At 42.7% G+C, this 20,431-nt stretch overlaps 1 protein-coding gene across 8 annotated transcripts in view; it reads right to left on the bottom strand.

Annotated features, from left to right (window-relative positions):
- Nucleotides 1–20,431, bottom strand: part of LOC139539918 (myocyte-specific enhancer factor 2A-like) — a 131,717-nt gene that overhangs the window by 26,473 nt on the left and 84,813 nt on the right. For 5 of the 8 annotated variants that reach the window (XM_071343318.1, XM_071343316.1, XM_071343319.1 and 2 more), the window contains 2 exons: nt 15,271–15,405; nt 11,849–12,062 (listed from right to left, as the gene is read on the bottom strand). In XM_071343318.1, coding sequence (XP_071199419.1) covers nt 11,849–12,062; nt 15,271–15,405 — 349 coding nt within the window. Of the gene's footprint in view, nt 1–11,848; nt 12,063–15,067; nt 15,203–15,270; nt 15,406–20,431 lie in introns of all 8 variants that reach the window. The other 3 variants (XM_071343317.1, XM_071343321.1, XM_071343323.1) reach the window with 1 other exon arrangement.

The following is a 20,431-nucleotide window of genomic DNA, read 5'->3' as shown; positions in this document are numbered from 1 at the left end:
GAGCCGCTAGAGCCGTCCGCCAGACAGGAGCCGCTAGAGCCGTCCGCCAGACAGGATCAGCCAGAGCCTTCCGCCAGACCGGATCAGCCAGAGCCTTCCGCCAGACCGGATCAGCCAGAGCCTTCCGCCAGACCGGATCAGCCAGAGCCTTCCGCCAGACCGGATCAGCCAGAGCCTTCCGCCAGACCGGATCAGCCAGAGCCTTCCGCCAGACCGGATCAGCCAGAGCCTTCCGCCAGATCTGACCAGCCAGAGCCGTCAGCCAGCCATGACCAGCCAGAGCCGTCAGCCAGCCATGACCAGCCAGAGCCGTCAGCCAGCCATGACCAGCCAGAGCCGTCAGCCAGCCAGGATCCGCCAGCCAGCCAGGATCCGCCAGCCAGTCCGGAGCTGCCGTCCCTCAGCCCGGAGCTGCCGTCCCTCAGCCCGGAGCTGCCGTCCCTCAGCCCGGAGCTGCCGTCCCTCAGCCCGGAGCTGCCGTCCCTCATCCCGGTGCTGCCCCTTATCCCGGTGCTGCCCCTTATCCCGATGCTGCCCCTTCAGTTAGGTGGGTTTAGTTGGAGGGTGGTCATTGGGTGAGGGATACGGAAGCGGGGAGTGACTATGGTGGTGTGGGGACAGCGTCCAGAGCCGGAGCCACCACCGTGGACAGATGCCCACCCAGACCCTCCCCTAGACTTTTGGTGGTGCGTTCGGAGTACGCACCTTGAGGGGGGGGTTATGTCACGTTCCTGACCTATTTTTATGTTATTTTGATTATGTTTAGTTGGTCAGGGCGTGAGTTGGGGTGGGCATTGTATGTTGTGTGTGTTTGGTTAGTCTATGGGTGTTGTATGTGTATGGGATAGTGTTTGTTAGGTTGTCTAGTTATGTCTATGGCTGCCTAGATTGGGTCTCAATCAGAGACAGCTGTCATTCATTTGTCTCTGATTGGGAGCCATATTTAAGGTAGCCATAGGCAGTAGGCTTTTGTGGGTGTTTGTTTCCTGTGTCAGTGTTTGGACCACACAGGACTGTTTTGAGGTATGTCACGTTTGTTGTTTTGTAGTTTGTAGTGTTTTCTTGTTATTTACATTAAACATGTACAATTATCAATCCGCATCTTGGTCCGATCCATGCTCCTCCTCGTCTGAGGAGGAGAACGACTTTGACAGCCATTACAAAAGTGAAATATAAAATATTTTTTTTTTTTGAGTCTCATAGCAAAGGGTCTGAATACTTTTGTAAATAAGGTATTTCAAAAACATTTCTAAAAACATGTTTTTGCTTAGTCATTATGGGCTATTGTGTGTATATTGATGAGGAAATTGTTTTTTAAAATCAATTTCAGAGTAACAAAATGTGGAAAAAGTCAAGTGGTCTGTCTCTAGTATTCAGTGCATTTGGAATGTATTCAGATCCCTTGTCTTTTTCCATATTTTGTTACGTGACAGCCATATTCTAAAATTGATTAAATAAAACAATTTCCTCATTAATCTACACACAATACCCCATAATGACAAAGCAAAAACAGGCCCTTTGCTATGAGACTCAACATTGAGCTCAGGTGCATCCTGTTTCCATTGATCATCCTTGAGATGTTTCTACAACTTGATTGGAGTCCACCTGTGCTATATTAAATTCATTGGACATTTTTTGGAAAGGGACACACCTGTGTATAAATAAGGTCCCACAGTTGACCGTGCATGTCAGAGCAAAAACCAAGCCATGAGGTCAAAGAAATTGTCCGTAAAGCTCCGAAACAGGATTGTGTTGAGGCACAGATCTAGCAAAGGGTACCAACATTTTTTCTCAGCATTGAAGTTCCCAAAGAACACAGTGGCCTCCATCATTCTTAAATGGAAGAAGTTTGGAACCACCAAGACTCTTCCTAGAGCTGGCCCGCCCGGCCAAACTGAGCAATTGGGGGAGAAGGGCCTTGGTCAGGGAGGTGACCAAGAACCCGATGGTCACTCTGACAGAGCTCCAGAGTTTCTCTGTGGAGATGGGAGAACCTTCTAGAAGGACAACCATCTCTGCAGCACCACTAATCAGGCCTTTATGGTAGAGTGGCCAGACAGAAGCCACTCCTCAGTAAAAGGCACATGACAGCCCACTTGGAGTTTGCCAAAAGGCACCTAAAGGACTCTCAGACCATGAGAAACAAGATTCTCTGCTCTGATGAAACCAAGATTGAACTCTTTTGCCTGAATGGCAAGCGTCACGTCTGGAGGAAGCCTGGCACCATTCCTACAGTGAAGCATGGTGGTGGCAGCATCATACTGTTGGGATGTTTTTCAGCGGCAGGGACTGGGAGACTAGTCAGGCTCGAGGGAAAGATGAACGGAGCAAAGTACAGAGAGATGCTCCAGAGCGCTCAGGACCTCAGACTGGGGCGAAGGTTCACTTTCCAACAGGACAACGACCCTAAGCACACAGCCAAGACAACGCAGGAGTGGCTTCGGGACAAGTCTCTGAATGTCCTTGAGTGGCCCAGCTAGAGCCCGGACCTGAACCCAATCTAACATCACTGGAGAGACGTAAAAATAGCTCTGCAGTGACGCTCCCCATCCAACCTGAGAAGAAGAATGGAAAAAACTCCCTAAATACAGGTGTGTCAAGCTTGTAGCGTCATACCCAAGAAGACTCGAGGCTGTAATCACTGCCAAAGGTGCTTCAACAAAGTACTGAGTAAAGGTTCTGAATACTTATGTAAATGTGATATTTCCGTTTTTATTTTTAATACATTTGCAAACATTTCTAAAAACGTGTTTTTGCTTTGTCATTATGGGGTATTGTATGTAGATTGTTGAGGGAAAAAATTATTGAATACATTTTAGAATAAGGCCGTAACGTAACAAAATGTGGTAAAAGTCAAGGGGTCTGAATACTTTCCGAATGCACTGTATATATATATAAAGCAATATAAAAAACAAAGTTTATTGGTCGCGTACACAGATTTACAGATTGTATCGCAGGTGCTTGTGTTTCTGACTAGGTATTCACTTTCACTTTCCCTAATATTGTATCATATGAGACACAGTGGTCTGCCTGGCAAGGAAAGTGGTTAATGTCCACCTGCCTCTGCCTCTCACAGAGCACATAGCAGCCATGACAGGCTGTCCGGTCATTGTGTACAAAAGACTTAGAGGGATGTCATGGCCGGAATAGCTCCAGGGTTCTGCTGGCCTTGGCATCTTGCAGGCTCTCTCCAGCCATATAAGGGCTGCCTTGTTACTTACTGGGAAAAACAGATGCACCTGTCAATAGGAGGAAGGAAACTGGAGGAGGGATGGTGGTATGGAGGTGTCAGTTTTAAAGGAAAGGTTGTAAAGAGAATCAGCCGCCTCAACACTACCCTTTAGTATGTTAACTCTTTCAGGCACAGACAAGTTCCTAATGAAGGAATAGCCCCTAAGAAAATATAGTGACTGTTGTCATCTCTAAACCCTTAACAAAACATGTTTGGAGCAACACAAAGTGAGCAGTCCATTGAGAACAAGAGACAGTCATGTTCTGTTACTATCCAGAAGGAACAGTTGGATGTGTGACCTTCCTGGTGTCCTTGGTGGTTTGATTGTGTGTTACTATAGCGGCGGGCCAGACATTAACAGCTGTCGCCATTTTCCTCGGTTACTGTACTCAACCATCTATTCCTCTTCTTTGGAAAAAATTGCAAAATAAAGACCTGTCCCTATGGTCTTGGAGCCTTGGATGCATCATTACTCCAACATGTCTAGCTGCAGTCTGAATAACATACTGAACACTGTCAGGGTGTTGAGGATAGAAAAGAACATGCTGACATTCTGCTTGGTTGTCTTGCTATACAGTAAGGACAGTGTCCCATCACTCGAACCTGCATATGTGAACTCTTTCAGGAAACTAGCCGTATGTCCCGGATCACTACTTCACAGGAGAGCCATTTGAATGTGAACTTTAAAAAAAAATTATAATCAAAATATGTTTTTGGACAGAAATGCCTTCTCGTACATGTGAACTTTCATGTGCGTTAATAACAAACTTGTATGCCAATCTTTAAATACGAATTACATTTTTAAATTACGAGCCTAGTTGGTTTAGCCACAGAAAAGACACAACCTTCCCGCTAGCTATGATTGGCTGAGATAATGAGTGGGCTGGACATGCCGAGAGATGAGTTTGGATTGGTCTGCCATATAGCACGCTTCTGTCTATTTGAGCTGGTCAGTATGTCTAGGTAATTCTGTCTAACGCACCTTTTTAAAAATGTATCATGTAGTAAAACTGCATAAGTGTTTTGAAATCAGTTGAATTTGAGTATGATAGCTAAGGAGATGGAGAAAACACCTGTCTCCGGATTACATCTTCAAATTAAGGGCAACCATGGCATCCGACAGGAGATCCATCCATGAATGATGTATATGGGTAAGATAGTCTAGCTAGCTACATTTTCAGATATTACACGTTTCTAATTTTGACAGAAAGTAGTTTCATTTAAAGTTAAAGTGTACTGTTAGCTAGCTAGCTAACATTAGCTGGCTGGCTCGCTAGCTAACGTTACGTGTATGATCTAATTATTCATATCTCAGAGCCATTTGCTTGACTAGCTATATCCTAATGTTAGCTAGCTAACATTGAACCTGTTTGGTTCAGTTTGGTGCCTGCAGATTCATGCAGGGTAGTAATGTCATGAGTTGGGATTATGGTTCACTGTTTACCTAGCTAGCTAGCTACATGTCTTAACAAAAGACTCCACTATGCAAGTAACCACTTCGGGTGAGTTCGTAAATTCAGTCTGGTCATCTACTCAGATTTCAGAGCACTCTCGTCTGAGTGTGTCAGAGAGCAGAATAGCTGATGAATGTCCGAACCCTCAAAACCTGTTGAATATCGGCAAAAAAGGATAATTAAATTATTGCCAGCAGCACAGTTACAGTCACCAACGCTCTGGATAACATAACAGCCTAACCAGCTCTGCTAGGGCGAGTAATGTTCAGTGAGCTGTTCCCTCATTTGTGTCTGGAAGTAGACAGCAAGTTAGCTTGGGTGCTTGACGGCTGTTGTTAGTACATCTCGTTAAAGAGATGGGTGGGGATAAAGCTTAAGAGGGTGTGAACGATGGGTGTAGACAAAAAAGGGCTCTCCAATAGTAAAAATCAAATCAAATCAAATACACATTTTATTGGTCACATACACGTGTTTAGCAGATGTTATTGTGGGTGTTTCAAAAGGCTTGTGCTTCCAGTTCCGACAGTGCAGCAATATCTACAGTAACAAGTAGTATCTCACAATTTCACAACAAATACCTAATACACACAAATCTAAGTAAAGGAATGGAATTAAGAATATATGGATGAGCAATGTCAGAGCGGCATAGACTAAATACAGTAGATAGTATAGAGCACAGTATATCCATATGAGATGAGTAATGCAAGATATGTACTATTAAAGTAACATTATTATTACAAATCAGCCAGGCTAGACAATCTGGACCCTCTCTTTCTAAAATTATCTGCCGAAATTTTTGCAACCCCTATTACTAGCCTGTTCAACCTCTCTTTCGTATTGTCTGAGATTCCCATAGATTGGAAAGCTGCCGCGGTCATCCCCCTCTTCAAAGAGGGAGACACTCTAGACCCAAACTGCTACAGACCGATATCTATCCTACCCTGCCTTTCTAAGGTTTTCGAAAGCCAAGTTAACAAACAGGTCACCGACCATTTCGAATCCCACCGTACCTTCTCCGCTATGCAATCTGGTTTCAGAGCTGGTCATGGGTGCACCTCAGCCACGCTCAAGGTCCTAAATGATATCAAAACCGCCATCGATAAGAGACATTAATGTGCAGCCGTATTCATCGACCTGGCTAAGGCTTTCGACTCTGCCAATCACAACATTCTTATCGGCAGACTCAACAGCCTTGGTTTCTCAAATGACTGCTTCGCCTGGTTCACCAACTACTTCTCTGATAGAGTTCAGTGTGTCAAATCGGAGGGCCTGTTGTCCGGACCTCTGGCAGTCTCTATGTGGGTGTCACAGGGTTCAATTCTCGGGCCGACTCTTTTCTCTGTATACATCAATGATGTCGCTTTTGCTGCTGGTGATTCTCTGATCCACCTCTACGCAGACGACACCATTCTGTATACCTCTGGCCCTTCTTTAGACACTGTACCTCTTTAGACACTGTACCTTCTTTAGACACTAACCTCCAGATGAGCTTCAATGCCATACAACTCTCCTTCCGTGGCCTCCAACTGCTCTTAAATGCAAGTAAAACTAAATGCATGCTCTTCAACCGATCGCTGCCCGCACCTGCCCGCCCATCCAGCATCACTACTCTGGACGGTTCTGACTTAGAATATGTGGACAACTACAAATACCTAGGTGTCTGGTTAGACTGTAAACTCTCCTTACAGACTCACATTAAGCATCTCCAATCCAAAATTACATCAAGAATCGGCTTCCTATTTCGTAACAAAGCATCCTCCCCTCATGCTGCCAAACAAACCCTCGTAAAACTGACCATCCTACTGATCCTCGACTTCGGCGATGTCATTTACAAAATAGCCTCCAACACTCTACTCAACAAACTGGATGCAGTCTATCACAGTGCCATTAGTTTTGTCACCAAAGCCCCATATACTACCCTCCACTGCGACCTGTATGCTCTCGTTGGCTGGCCCTCGCTTCATACTCGTCGCCAAACCCACTGGCTCCAGGTCATCTACAAGTCTCTGCTAGGTAAAGCCCCACCTTATCTCGGCTCACTGGTCACCATAGCAGCACCCACCCGTAGCACGCGCTCCAGCAGGTATATCTCACTGGTCACCCCCAAAGCCAATTCTTCCTTTGGCCGCCTTTCCTTCCAGTTCTCTGCTGCCAATGACTGGAACGAACTGCAAAAATCACTGAAGCTGGAGACTCCTATCTCCCTCACTAGCTTTAAGCAGCAGCTGTCAGAGCAGCTCACAGATCACTGCACCTGTACATAGCCCATCTGTAAATAGCCCATCCAACTACCTCATCCCCATACTGTAGGTATTTATTTATCTTGCTCTTTTGCACCCCAGTATTTCTACTTGCACATTCATCTTCTGCACATCTACCATTCCAGTGTTTAATTGCTATATTGTAATTACTTCGCCACCATGGCCTGTTTATTGCCCTTGCTCCCTTATCCTACCTCATTTGCACACACTGTATATAGACCTTTTCTACTGTATTATTGACTGTATGTTTGTTTATTCCATGTGTAACTCTGTGTTGTTGTATGTGTCGAACTGCTTTGCTTTATCTTGGTCGGGTCGCAGTTGTAAATGAGAACTTGTTCTCAACTAGCCTACCTGGTTAAATAAAGTTGAAATAAATAAAAAAGAAAAAATGTAAGAGACTAGTGTTCCATTTATTAAAGTGACCAATGATTTCAAGTCTGTGTATGTAGGCAGCAGCCTCTCTGTGCTAGTGATGGCTATTTAACAGTCTGATGGCCTTGAGATAGAAGCTGTTTTTCAGTCTATCGGTCCCAAATTTGATGCATCTGCACTGACCTCGCCTTCTGGATGACAGCAGGGTGAATAGGCAGTGGCTTGGGTGGTTGGTTTTGATTATCTTGTTGGCCTTCCTGTGACATCGGATGCTGTAGGTGTCCTGGAGGGCAAGTAGTTTGCCCCCCGTGAAGCGTTGTGCAGACCGCACCACTCTCTGGAGAGCCCTGCGGTTGTGGGCGGTGCAGTTGCCGTAGCAGGCGATGATACAGGATGCTCTCAACTGTACTTCTGTAAAAGTTTGTGAGGGTTTTAGGTGACACGCCAAATTTCTTCAGCCTCCTGAGGTTGAAGAGGAGCTGTTGCGCCTTCGTCACCACACTGTCTGGGTGGACCATTTCAGTTTGTCAGTGATATGTACGCCGAGGAACTTAAAATCTTTCCACCTTCTTCACTGCTGTCCCGTCGATAGGGGGGTGCTCCCTCTGCTGTTTCCTGAAGTCCACGATCATCTCATTTGTTTTGTTGACGTTGAGTGAGCAGTTATTTTCCTGACACCACACTCCCAGAGCCCTCACCTCCTCCCTGTAGGTTGTCTCGTTATTGTTGGTAATCCAGCCTAATACTGTTGTGTCGTGCATTGTCACGCAGTCATGGATGAACAGGGAGTACAGGAGGGGGCTGAGCACTCACCCTTGTGGGGCCCCAGTGTTGAGGATCAGCAAAGTGGAGATGATGTTTCCTACCATCACCACCTGGGAGCGGCCCGTTAGGAAGTCCAGGACCCAAATGCACAGGGCGGGGTTCAGACCCAGGGCCGCGAGCTTAATGATGAGCTTGGAGGGTACTATGTTGTTGAATGCTGAGCTATAGTCAAAGAACAGCATTCTTACATAGGTTTCCCTCTTGTGCAGATGGCATAGGCCAGTGTGTAGTATGATGGCGATTGCATCGTCTGTGGAACTATTGGGGCGGTAAGCAAATTGAAGTGGGTCTAGTGTGACAGGTAAGGTGGAGGTGATATGATCCTTGACTAGTCTCTCAAAGTACTTCATGATGACAGAAGTGAGTGCTACGGGGCGATAGTCATTTAGTTCAGTTTCTTTTGCATTCTTGAGTACAGGAACAATGGTGGCCATCTGGAAGTAAGTGGGGACAGCAGACTGGGATAGGGAATATGTCTGTAAACACACCAGTCAGCTGGTCTGCACTTGCTCTGAGGACGCGGCTAGGGATGCCGTCTGGGCCAGCCACGGAGAAGGAGAGCCCACAGTCCTTGGTAGCTGGCTGCGTCGGTGCCACTTTGTTATCCTCAAAGCGGGCAAATAACGTGTTTAGCCTGTCCGGATGCAAGACATTGGTGTCCGCGACTTGGCTGGTTTTCCTTTTGTAGTCCGTGATTGTCTGTAGACCCTGCCACATATGTCTCGTGTCTGAGCCGTTGAATTACGACTCCACTTTGCCTCTATACTGATGTTTTGCCTGTTTGATTGCCTTGCGGAGGGAATGACTACTCTGTTTGTATTCTGCCATATTCCCAGTCACATTGCCATGGTTAAATAGTACCAAATCATTCAAAGGCCATTTTCTCAAAAGTGAGTTTACAAGTTTATCAACTTTCAAAGCAGAATGACTTTCCCATTGTTCCTCAACTGTACAGTCGTGGCCAAAAGTTTTGAGAATGCCACAAATATTAATTTCCACAAAGTTTGCTGCTTCAGTGTCTTTAGATATTTTTGTCAGATGTTACTTTGGAATACTGAAGTATAATTACAAGCATTTCATAAGTGTCAACGGCTTTTATTGACAATTAGATGAAGTTGATGCAAAGAGTCAATATTTGCAGTGTTGACCCTTCTTTTTCAAGACCTCTGCAATCCGCCCTGGCATGCTGTCAATTAACTTCAGGGCCACGTCCTGACTGATTGCAGCCCATTCTTAAATAATCAATGCTTGGAGTTTGTCAGAATTTGTGGGTTTTTGTTTGTCAACCCACCTCTTGAGGATTGACCACAAGTTCTCAATGTGATTAAGGCCTGGGGAGTTTCCTGGCCATGGACCCAAAATATCGATGTCTTGTTCTCCAAGCCACTTAGTTATCACTTTTGCCTTATGGCAAGGTGCTCCATCATGCTAGAAAAGGCATTGTTCGTCACCAAACTGTTCCTGGATGGTTGGGAGAAGTTGCTCTCGGAGGATGTGTTGGTACCATTCTTTATTCATGGCTGTGTTCTTAGGCAAAATTGTGAGTGAGCCCACTCACTTGGCTGAGAAGCAACCCCACACATGAATGGTCTCAGGATGCTTTACTGTTTGCATGACACAGGACTGATGGTAGCGCTCACCTTGTCTTCTCCGGACAAGCTTTTTTCCGGATGCCCCAAACAATCGGAAAGGGGATTCATCAGAGAAAATGACTTTACCCCAGTCCTCAGCAGTACAATCCCTGTACCTTTTGCAGAATATCAGTCTGTCCCTGATGTTTTTCCTGGAGAGAAGTGGCTTCTTTGCTGCCCTTCTTGACACCAGGCCATCCTCCAAAAGTATTTGCCTCACTGTGCGTGCAGATGCACTCACACCTGCCTGCTACCATTCCTGAGCAAGCTCTGTACTGGTGGTGCCCCGATCCCGCAGCTGAATCAACTTTAGGAGGCTGTCCTGGCGCTTGCTGGCCTTTCTTGGGCGCCCTGAAGCCTTCTTCACAACAATTGAACCACTCTCGTTGAAGATCTTGATGATTCGATAAATGGTTGATTTAGGTATAATCTTACTGGCAGCAATATCCTTGCCTGTGAATACCTTTTTGTGCAAAGCAATGATGACGGCACGTGTTTCCTTGCAGGTAAACATGGTTGACAGAGGAAGAACAATGATTCCAAGCAACACCCTCCTTTTGAAGCTTCCAGTCTGTTATTCGAACTCAATCAGCATGACAGAGTGATCTCCAGCCGTGTCCTCGTCAACACTCACACCTGTGTTAACGAGAGAATCACTGACATGATGTCAGCTGGTCCTTTTGTGGCAGGGTTGAAATGGAGTGGAAATGTTTTTGGGAGATTCAGTTTATTTGCATGGCAAAGAGTCACTGCAATAAATTGCAATTCATCTGATCACTCTTCATAACATTCTGGAGTATATGCAAATTGCCATCATACAAACTGAGGCAGCAGACCTTGTGAAAATTAATATTTGTGTCATTCTCAAAACTTCTGGCCACGACTGTAGTGTATGATATACCATTTTGAGTCTCTACTTTTACCCAATATAAAACACACAATTTCAGATTTTGCTACATAAGACTGATTTGAGCCGGTCGAAAACGCTCCACTATTTCCTGGTTGCTAAAATTCTAATAGTTTGACTAATTTCAGTTTGTGGCAAAACAAGCAATGTATAGTGTAGAGAATCATTTTACCATCTAAACTGCTAAGATAATTTTTTTAAATAACAAAAAATATTGTATTTTCAGCGAAATGAAGCTGGAGTACAAAACCGAAAGTAAAAGACACAAAAACTAAACTTAAGAATGGAAGAATAGAAATAGCGCATATAGAAAAGATATACCACGTCTTAGACTTGCTTTCAATGAGAATGACAGATCTATAACTTAACATTTCTATGGGAATTTGGTCAGGTCAGCCAAAAAGTTACATATTGCAGCTTTAATGTTCCCAATACTCACATACAGACAACAAATACAGTCCCCTCGCATGCAATGAAGTGTGCCAAGAAGCATGGAATGACCAATTGAAACTGACAAGAGAGGCCTTTGACCATGTCGTAGGAAAATGTATGCAGCCGGTTGAGCTGAGGGCCTGTCGGGCAGAGCAACAGTGAACTAATCAGTACCTCCTGAGGACATACTTTTCCGGCTGGGCTGGGGCCCATGCCAGGTCTGTCCTTCCCAGCATGCCAGCTAATAAGATGCATGAAATTATATGATTAACCATCTGCATCCTTCAGCTGGGAGCCAGGGATCAGCCTGGATACAGCACTCAATCCTTCCAAAGAAGCTGGACTCATGCTCCAGAATACATGGAATGTAGAATTCTTACTCATCTTTTTGTCAAGCAAAACCTTTTGTGGAAGGTAATAAGTAGCCCACAGACCACCTCGCATACTCAACATCATCGATATATGTCGAGTTTCCTTGTAGGCCTATTTGGTGGGGAAACTGTGAAGCCAGCTATATAGCCTATTGCCTGTTTCTGTTTATTAAAAAATGTGAAACAATGTTGTGTCTGTTTGCTGCTTTTCATTAAATCATGCATAGCTGTTCTTTATATAACCTAAAATAAATGTGTTCATATGTGACTTTCATAGGAGAAGTCTAGTTCATAGTTACTACCATGTACGTACTATTGTCAGGTGTAGTGAAAACAACAGTGAGGTGTAGTGGTACTGACCCGCATTGCCTTGAGTGGGGGGCCTCTGCTGACCCCCGCTCCTGTGTAAGGAGGCCTGAGGGGGGGAGAGCATCCCGCTGTCACTCAGAGAGGCTGCGGCCTGAGCCAGGGCCTGGCTGCTCATGGATCCTCCTGGGTTGTAGGACATAGTATTCTGGTTGGAGACTGGCACTGCCACATGCATGGGGAAGTTCTGCTGGGGCAGCGCTGTGGGCTACAGGAGGGAAACACAGAGACATGAAGAGAATCAAAGACCTGGCGCTGGGCTGAGGGTCACACGGGGAAGGAGACGGCAGAGATGGCATCTGTGATGGTGCCACATCAATCACATTGGTATGGTTAACAGAGCAGTCATATTAACTGATGGCAATGTTCCAAATCTAGGTTGATTGGATGCTGTCATGAGCCTGTATAATTTATAAATACTAATGTATAAAATGTACAGATGACAACTATATTTCTGTAAATGCACAAAACAATAATTTTGCTATTTAAAAAACATTACAGATCAAAACATGCACAATAGCAAGTGTCTTGTACCAGGTGTTCAGACTTGCATTGTAATAGTCAGCACTGCAGATCATCAACGTTTCTTCTTTTATTGTAGGTAGTCTAATTGTGTTATTTCCCAAAATATACAGTTGAAGTCGGAAGTTTACATACACTTAGGTTGGAGTCATTAAAACTCGTTTTTCAACCACTCCGGATATAGTTTTCACAAGTTGGTTAGGACGTCTACTTTGTGCATGACACAAGTAATTTTTCCAACAATTGTTTACAGACAGATTATTTAACTTATAATTCACCGTATCACAATTCCAGTGGGTCAGAAGTTTACATACACTACGTTGACTGTGCCTTTAAACAGCTTGGAAAATTCCAGAAATGGCTTTAGAAGCTTCTGATAGGCTAATTGACATAATTTGAGTCAATTGGAGGTGTATCTGTGGATTTATTTAAAGGCCTACCTTCAAACTCAGTGCCTCATTGCTTGACATCATGGGAAAATCAAAAGAAATCAGCCAAAAAATTGTTGACCTTCACAAGTCTGGTTCATCCTTGGGAGCAATTTCCAAACGCCTGACGGTACCACGTTCATCTGTACAAGCAATAGTACGCAAGTATAAACACCATGGGACCACGCAGCCATCATACCGCTCAGGAAGGAGAAGCATTCTGTCTCCTAGAGATGAGCGTACTTTGGTGCGAAAAGTGCAAATCAATCACTGAACAACAGCAAAGGACCTTGTGAAGATGCTGGAGGAAACAGGTACAAAAGTATCTATATCCACAGTAAAACTAATCCTATATCGACATAACCTGAAAGGCCGCTCAGCAAGGAAGAAGCCACTGCTCCAAAACCGCCATAAAAAAAGCCAGACCGGTTTGCAACTGCACATGGGCACAAAGATCATACTTTTTCGAGAAATTTCCTCTGGTCTGATGAAACAAAAATGGCCATAATGGCCATAAAGACCATTGTTATGTTTGGAGGAAATAGGGGGATGCTTGCAAGCCGAAGAACACTATCCCAAGCGCGAAGCACGGGGATGGCAGCATCATGTTGTGGGGGTGCTTTGCTGCAGGAGGGACTGGTGGACTTCACAAAATAGATGGCATCATGAGGAAGAAAAATGATGTGGAGCTATTGAAGAAACATCTCAAGGCATCAGTCAGGAAGTTAAAGCTTGGTCGCAAATGAGTCTTCCAAATGGACAATGACTCCAAGCATACTTCCAAAGTTGTGGTAAAATGGCTTAAGGACAACAAAGTCAAGGTATTGGAGTGGCCATCACAAAGCCCTGACCTCAATCCTATAGAAAAGTTATGGGCAGAACTGAAAAAGTGTATGCGAGCAAGGATACACAATGTAATCAAACCTGACTCAGTTACACCAGTTCTGTCAGGAGGAATTCACCCAACTTATTGTGGGAAGCTTGTGGAAGGCTACCCGAAACGTTTGACTCAAGTTAAACAATTTAAAGGTAATGCTACCAAATACTAATTAAGTGTATGTAAACTTCTGACCCACTGGGAATGTGATGAAATAAATAAAAGCTGAAATAAATCATTCTCTCTACTATTATTCTGACATTTCACATTCTTAAAATAAAGTGGTGATCCTAACTGACCTAAAACAGAGAATTTTTACGAGGATTACATGTCAGGAATTGTGAAAAACTGAGTTTAAATGTATTTGGCTAAGGTGTATGTAAACTTCCGACTTGCATTTTGGATCAAAACTCCATGTCAGTGCAGTGCAGTGCTGACAATCCAAATAGTTTGTGAGAGTAACTGGTGACAGTGAGACCACTCCATTCACAGCATAGTCCAGTGAGGCAGTCAGTTAGTGATATTATTAGTGTGTTAATTGCAAACAATGGTGCTCTCCATGTCAGAATTAGAGAGAAAACAGTTGAAGCACTATACTTTATGCAGGATTCTATGATTGCCACCCGCAATAAGATCACTATTGTCTTAAGGTAAAGCTCTGTGTAATTCCAGGGTACTTTGGTAACCTCCAGTCTGATAGTAGCTTGATGAAAGAGTGGAAAATAAACAGTGATAGTCCACTGATGTTGTGATTTGGCGAATATTTATTGAATTGCCCACGTGAATGGAGGACCCACCAAGATGAGAAACCAGGAGAGATCATACAATGAGCAAAGGGGGGGAAGATAAAAAAACGAATAAAAAATTATCCTCCCCCTCGCCAAATGATCCAGGCACTGAAAGAGATTCAATTTCTCGATCTGCTTGGGGGTGAAAATTGGGTTTTGGGAAAAAACACATAAATCACCAAAGCTACAGAACCAGTCAATATTTAAGCCAGTGGAGGAATCGTGCCCTTTTTTTTCAGGGGGAAATGTGTCTTTTATAATAAAGAAGCTTCTCCACAATAACAAAAATGCACTTTCCTTTTCTTATAGTTTTCAATATGATCTTCCTAATAGAGCTTTAAAAAGGTTCAACCTGTCATAACAATGTGATCTTATCAGGGTGTGCCAAAATATAAGTTGCAGAACAAATCAACAAAATAAACAAATACACTTCCAATGAACAGAAAAAAGGTTATGCTTGAATAGTCCATGTTTGCTTATAGTAGTTGACAGAGGTTGCAGGGGGGATAATTAAAAAAAGAAGAAAAAGTAAAACCAAAAGATGGTCAAAATCCTTTGTGCCACAAAGCCAAGCAGCAAAATCATTGCATTTACTTACGATTTTATGATTTCTCATCATATTATCAAACTCCTCATTAATTTTTTTATACTTTTCTTCTGTGTGAGGGGTGAGGACATATGAGGCATCAGGGTCCGGGCTATCACAGCCTCTGTGTTCTTTCTTGTTTAGCGCCTGTAGTGAACATCAACATAAAAACAGGAATCAACACAAAATGGCAGGAGAGGGAAAAAAGTACTTACACCACAGCGCTTGTACATTAAATCACTCTCTTCGCTTAGTTTGCCGAAACGGTCGTCCATGAGGGGGCTGTGCCCAAAACAGTCATCTGGATCAGGACTGGCACACAGGTCATTATGGCCTTTGTTTCTTAATTTCTGAAATAAAATTGCACAATTCACACATACAATATATACTGCAGGATACTCAGTCTACTACCACATCACTCTCTGTCTAGGTAGATTATAATACACCTCTACAAACCTGTTCCCATAACAAAACATGATCAAAAATACTAACATAAATAAAAGGCATCATTCAAGTCAAGACACTAATTAATTGAATACATATGACAGATATTAAATGACTTGTAATACATCAATTATAATACACCTGACTTCAAATGTACATTTATAAATAATCCAAACATATTTGAATTCATTTGTTATTTTTGGGCTTGCCAGTGTGCTGGTATGAGCAGGGAATGGGATGAATACTGTCTTCCTATGCAATGGTTAACAATGATAGGCAAATTGAAATGTCAAACCTTATCCTTTCATCCTTTAGAGACCATCACAGAATAAACTAAATATTTCTCTGCACTCCTCTCCCTGCACTCTCTCTCTTACGCCTCTCAACCTCTACCCAACCCCCCTTCTCTCTCTATCTTCCCCCTCTCTTGCTGCATGTGTGTGTTTCAATGCATATTTCATTATCTTTCAGTTATCATAAGCCACCCGGCTGGAAGACACCCCGGTATAAGAGGATCCCACAGAGCAGCAGTTTAAAACATTGCAGACTTTAATACAGCATGGCTGCCACTCATGGGATTTTATCAATGTTAAGTAATGTAGGAAATAAAATGGATTACTATACTGTATGTGGTCAAATACGCTTATTAGAGCATGAAATGGAGTGATTATAAGAGTAAAGAGTAAAGAGCACACAGTATGGTGTGATATAGACGTCCAATGAGCTTTAATTTACCTCTTAACAGGACTGCACACTATCAAATTAACTAAATAAAAAGAGTGAAAACTGTGTTGTGCTTGTTATAACTTTCTATCAAAGGAGCGGTTCTCTCCGCTTTGTTAAAACTGTGAATGATGGTGGTAACGAGAACCCATGACAGCACGTGACAGCATGTGATATCAAGCCAGTCAGAGAACATCAAGTTTGATTTATATATGTGCTGTTCAGGTTCCCCTATCAGGCTGGTGCAGGCCCAGAGCGGTGACCTACCCTGTCTCTGGGCTGCCTCTGAGCCGGATGTCTACAGCAGTCACTGACTCCTCTGGATGGAGGGGTCACTGTGTGAGGGAGAGGAGTAGGACTCAAAGGCACTAATGAGCCCTTCGTCTCTGCCTCCATCTCCATTATCCTAGAGGTGCAGGAGGTAACGCTGGTGTGTGTGTGGGTGTTCATGGGCGTTGCAGCAGCAGCTGGCATCTGCTGACAGCTCTCTGACAGTACAGTGGTGTTTGAGCTGATCTCTATCTAACAACATGTCTTACCCAGCCCTGCTTACAGTAACTGGGTCGTTCCACGAAAATAGTGCCTTTTGAGAACACTTTTATATTTTAAGTATTGTGCACCAATATTGAATATTGCATTTTTAAAGCCTGTTATATTAAATTAAGTGCCCTTTAATATAAACCACATGATGAATTCAATAAATGTGATTTTTTTATATGAATAAAGGCATTTAAGATGAAATCTTCAACCCTAATATGGTCAACCCTGTTACTTTATTTGGCACTTAATAGACACTTACTATAGTAATTTGAGATGGGAAAACATGTTTTTTCTATGAAGTTGAACATGTGCTATTTATGACAGAATGTTAACATTTTGTGAAATCTAAAGTTTTTTATGACCAAGTTACACTTCTTAAAAGGTGCCGATTTGGTGGAAGGACCCAGATCCCAGCATGCTGACAAGCCGGGTATGACACATTACTGTCGGATTTCCTAGGATTGAAATATGAAACTTTACTGGTTTTCAATGATTTCCTACTATACAATGTACGTGTCTACCAAGGCACAGTTTACTCTAACTTTTACAAATGTACCAGTACTGAATCAAACTACAGCTATTGTATGCAGTAATCATGTGCCTATGAACCAGAGTTATACTGTTAGCACTGAGGTGGTGTGCCCTAGTAGGAAGTCCACTGTGTGAAGCTCACCCTGATCAAACATAAATAACATAAGCATGTCTACATCTGATAAGCTTCCCAGTAAAGCAATAAAAACAATTAAGCATCCCATAAAATTGCTAAAAATAGCCCATATTAAAATATGTAGGCTAAGAAACAAGGTTCATGAAATCAATAACTTGCTAGTAACAGATGACATTCATATTCGGACTATATCTGAAACTCACTTATATAATACCTTTGATGATACAGTGGTAGCAATACATGGTTATAACATGATGCGGGTCTATATTCAGAACCACATTACTGTAAAGCTTAGAGAGGATCTCATGTTAAATACTGTTGAAGTAATATGGCTAAAGGTTCATCTGCCTCACCTAAAGCCTTGTGGGAACCTGCTATAGACCACCAAGTGTTAACAATCAGTATCTGAATAATATGCGTGAAAAGCTTGATAATGTACGTGATATCAACAGCGAGCTTTGGAACACCTTCAATGACATTTTGGGGAAAATGGCAAACTCAGCTCCATCATTCATTGAATCAGATGGCTCATAAATAAAATAAAACACTGATATTGCCAACTACTTTAACTTCTTATGGCTGGGGGCAGTATTGAGTAGCATGGATGAATAAGGTGCCCAGAGTAAACTGCCTGCTACTCAGGCCTAGAAGCTAAGATATGCATAGTATTAGTATATTTGGATAGAAGACACTCTCAAGTTTCTAAAACTGTTTGAATGATGTCTGTGAGTATAACAGAACTTATATGGCAGGCAAAACCTGAGAAAAAATCCAACCAGGAAGTGGGAAATCTGAGGTTTGTAGGTTTTCAAGTCTTTGCCTATCCAATATACAGTGTCTATGGGGTCATATTGCACTTCCTACGGCGTCCACTAGATGTCAACCGTCTTTAGAACCTTGTTTCAGGTTTCTACTGTGAAGGGGGAGAGAATAAGCTGTTTGACTAAGGGGTCTGGCAGAAGGCCAAGAGCTCAGTTAGGCGCGCGCCCATGAGAGGTAGCTGCGTTCTTTTTCATTTCTAAAGACAAAGGAATAGTCCGGTTGGAATATTATTGAAGATTTATGATAAAAACATCCTAAAGATTGATTCTATACATCGTTTGACATGTTTCTACGAACTGTAATGGAACTTTGACTTTTCGTCTGGCCTGCGCCTCGTGAATTTGGATTTGTGAACTAAACGCGTGAACAAAAAGGAGGTATTTGGACATAAATGATGGACTTTATCGAACAAAACAAAAATTTATTGTGGAACTGGGATTCCTGGGAGTGCATTCTGATGAAGATCATCAAAGGTAAGTGAATATTTATAACGCTATTTCTGACTTCTGTTGACTCCACAACATGGCGGGTATGGCTTGTTTTGGTCTCTGAGCGCTGCACTGAGCGCTGTAGATTATTGCATGGTGTGCTTTTTCCGTAAAGCTTTTTTGAAATCTGACACAGCGGTTGCATTAAGGAGAAGTTTATCTATAATTCCATGCATAACACTTGTATCTTTTTTCAATGTTTATTATGAGTATGTCTGTAAATTGATGTGGCGCTCTGCAAAATCACTGGATGTTTTGGAAGCAAAACATTACTGAACATAACACACCAATGTAAACTGAGATTTTTGGATATAAATATGAACTTTATCGAACAAAACATACATGTATTGTGTAACATGAAGTCCTATGAGTGTCATCTGATGAAGATCATCAAAGGTTAGTGATACATTTTCTCTCTATTTTTGCTTTTTGTGACTCCTCTCTTTGGCTGGAAAAATGGCTGTGTTTTTCTGTGACTAGGTGCTGACCTAACATAATCGCATGGTATGCTTTCGTCGTAAAGTCTTTTTGAAATCGGACACTGTGGTGGGATTAACAACAAGTTTATCTTTAAAATGGTGTATAATACTTGTATGTTTGAGGAATTTTAATTATGAGATTGGCGCCCTGCACTTTCACTGGCTGTTGTCATATCGATCCCGTTAACGGGATTTCAGCCGTAAGAAGTTCATGATTTTTTCATTTTCAAGATTAGCAAACTTAGGCATGACATGCCATCAACAAACACTGACACTTCACATGAAAGTATAACTGACCAAATTATGAAAGACAAGCATTGTAAATTTGAATTCCATAAAGTGAGTGTGGAAGAGGTGAAAATAATTGTTGTCTATCAACAATGACAAGCCACCAGGCTCTGACAACTTGTATGGAAAATTACTGAGGATAATAGCAGACGATATTGCCACTCCTATTTGCCATATCTTCAATCTAAGCCTAATAGAAAGTGTGTGCCCTCAGGCCTAGAGGGAAGCAAAAGTCATTCCGCTACCCAAGAATAGTAAACCCCCCTTTACTGGCTCGAATAGCCGACCAATCAGCCTGTTTCCAACCCTTAATAAACTTTTGGATAAAATTGTGTTTGACCAGATACAATGCTATTTTACAGTAAACAAATTGACAACAGACTTTCAGCGCACTTATAGGAAAGGACATTCAACAAGCACATCACTTACACAAATGACTGATGATTGGCTGAGAGAAAATGGTGATCAAAAGATTGTGGGGGCTGTTTTGTTGACTTCAGTGAGGCTTTTCAGTGAGGCTTTTGACATTATTGATCATAGTCTGCTGCTGGAAAAACGTATGTGTTATGGCTTTACACCCCATGCTATATTGTGGATAAAGAGTTACCTGTCTAACATAACACAGAGGGTGTTCTTTAATGGAAGCCTCTCCAAGGTAGGTAGAATCAGGAAATCCCCAGGGCAGCTATCTAGGCCCCTTACTTTTTTTTTTTTTTTTAGTAAAGCCAGTGTATCTACTGTATGTATGCGGATGACACAACACTATACACGTCAGCTACTACAGCGAATTAAAATGACTGCAACACTTAACAAAGAGCTGCAGTTAGTTTCAGACTGGGTGGCAAACAATAAGTTAGACCTAAATATTTAAAAAACTAAAAGCATTGTATTTGGGACAAACCATTCACTAAACCCTCAACCTCAA

The sequence above is a fragment of the Salvelinus alpinus genome, chromosome 15, assembly GCF_045679555.1.
Source record: "Salvelinus alpinus chromosome 15, SLU_Salpinus.1, whole genome shotgun sequence".
NCBI lineage: Eukaryota > Metazoa > Chordata > Actinopteri > Salmoniformes > Salmonidae > Salvelinus > Salvelinus alpinus.
Note: the sequence above shows the minus strand (reverse complement) of the source record. Positions and strands in the feature narration are given on the sequence as shown.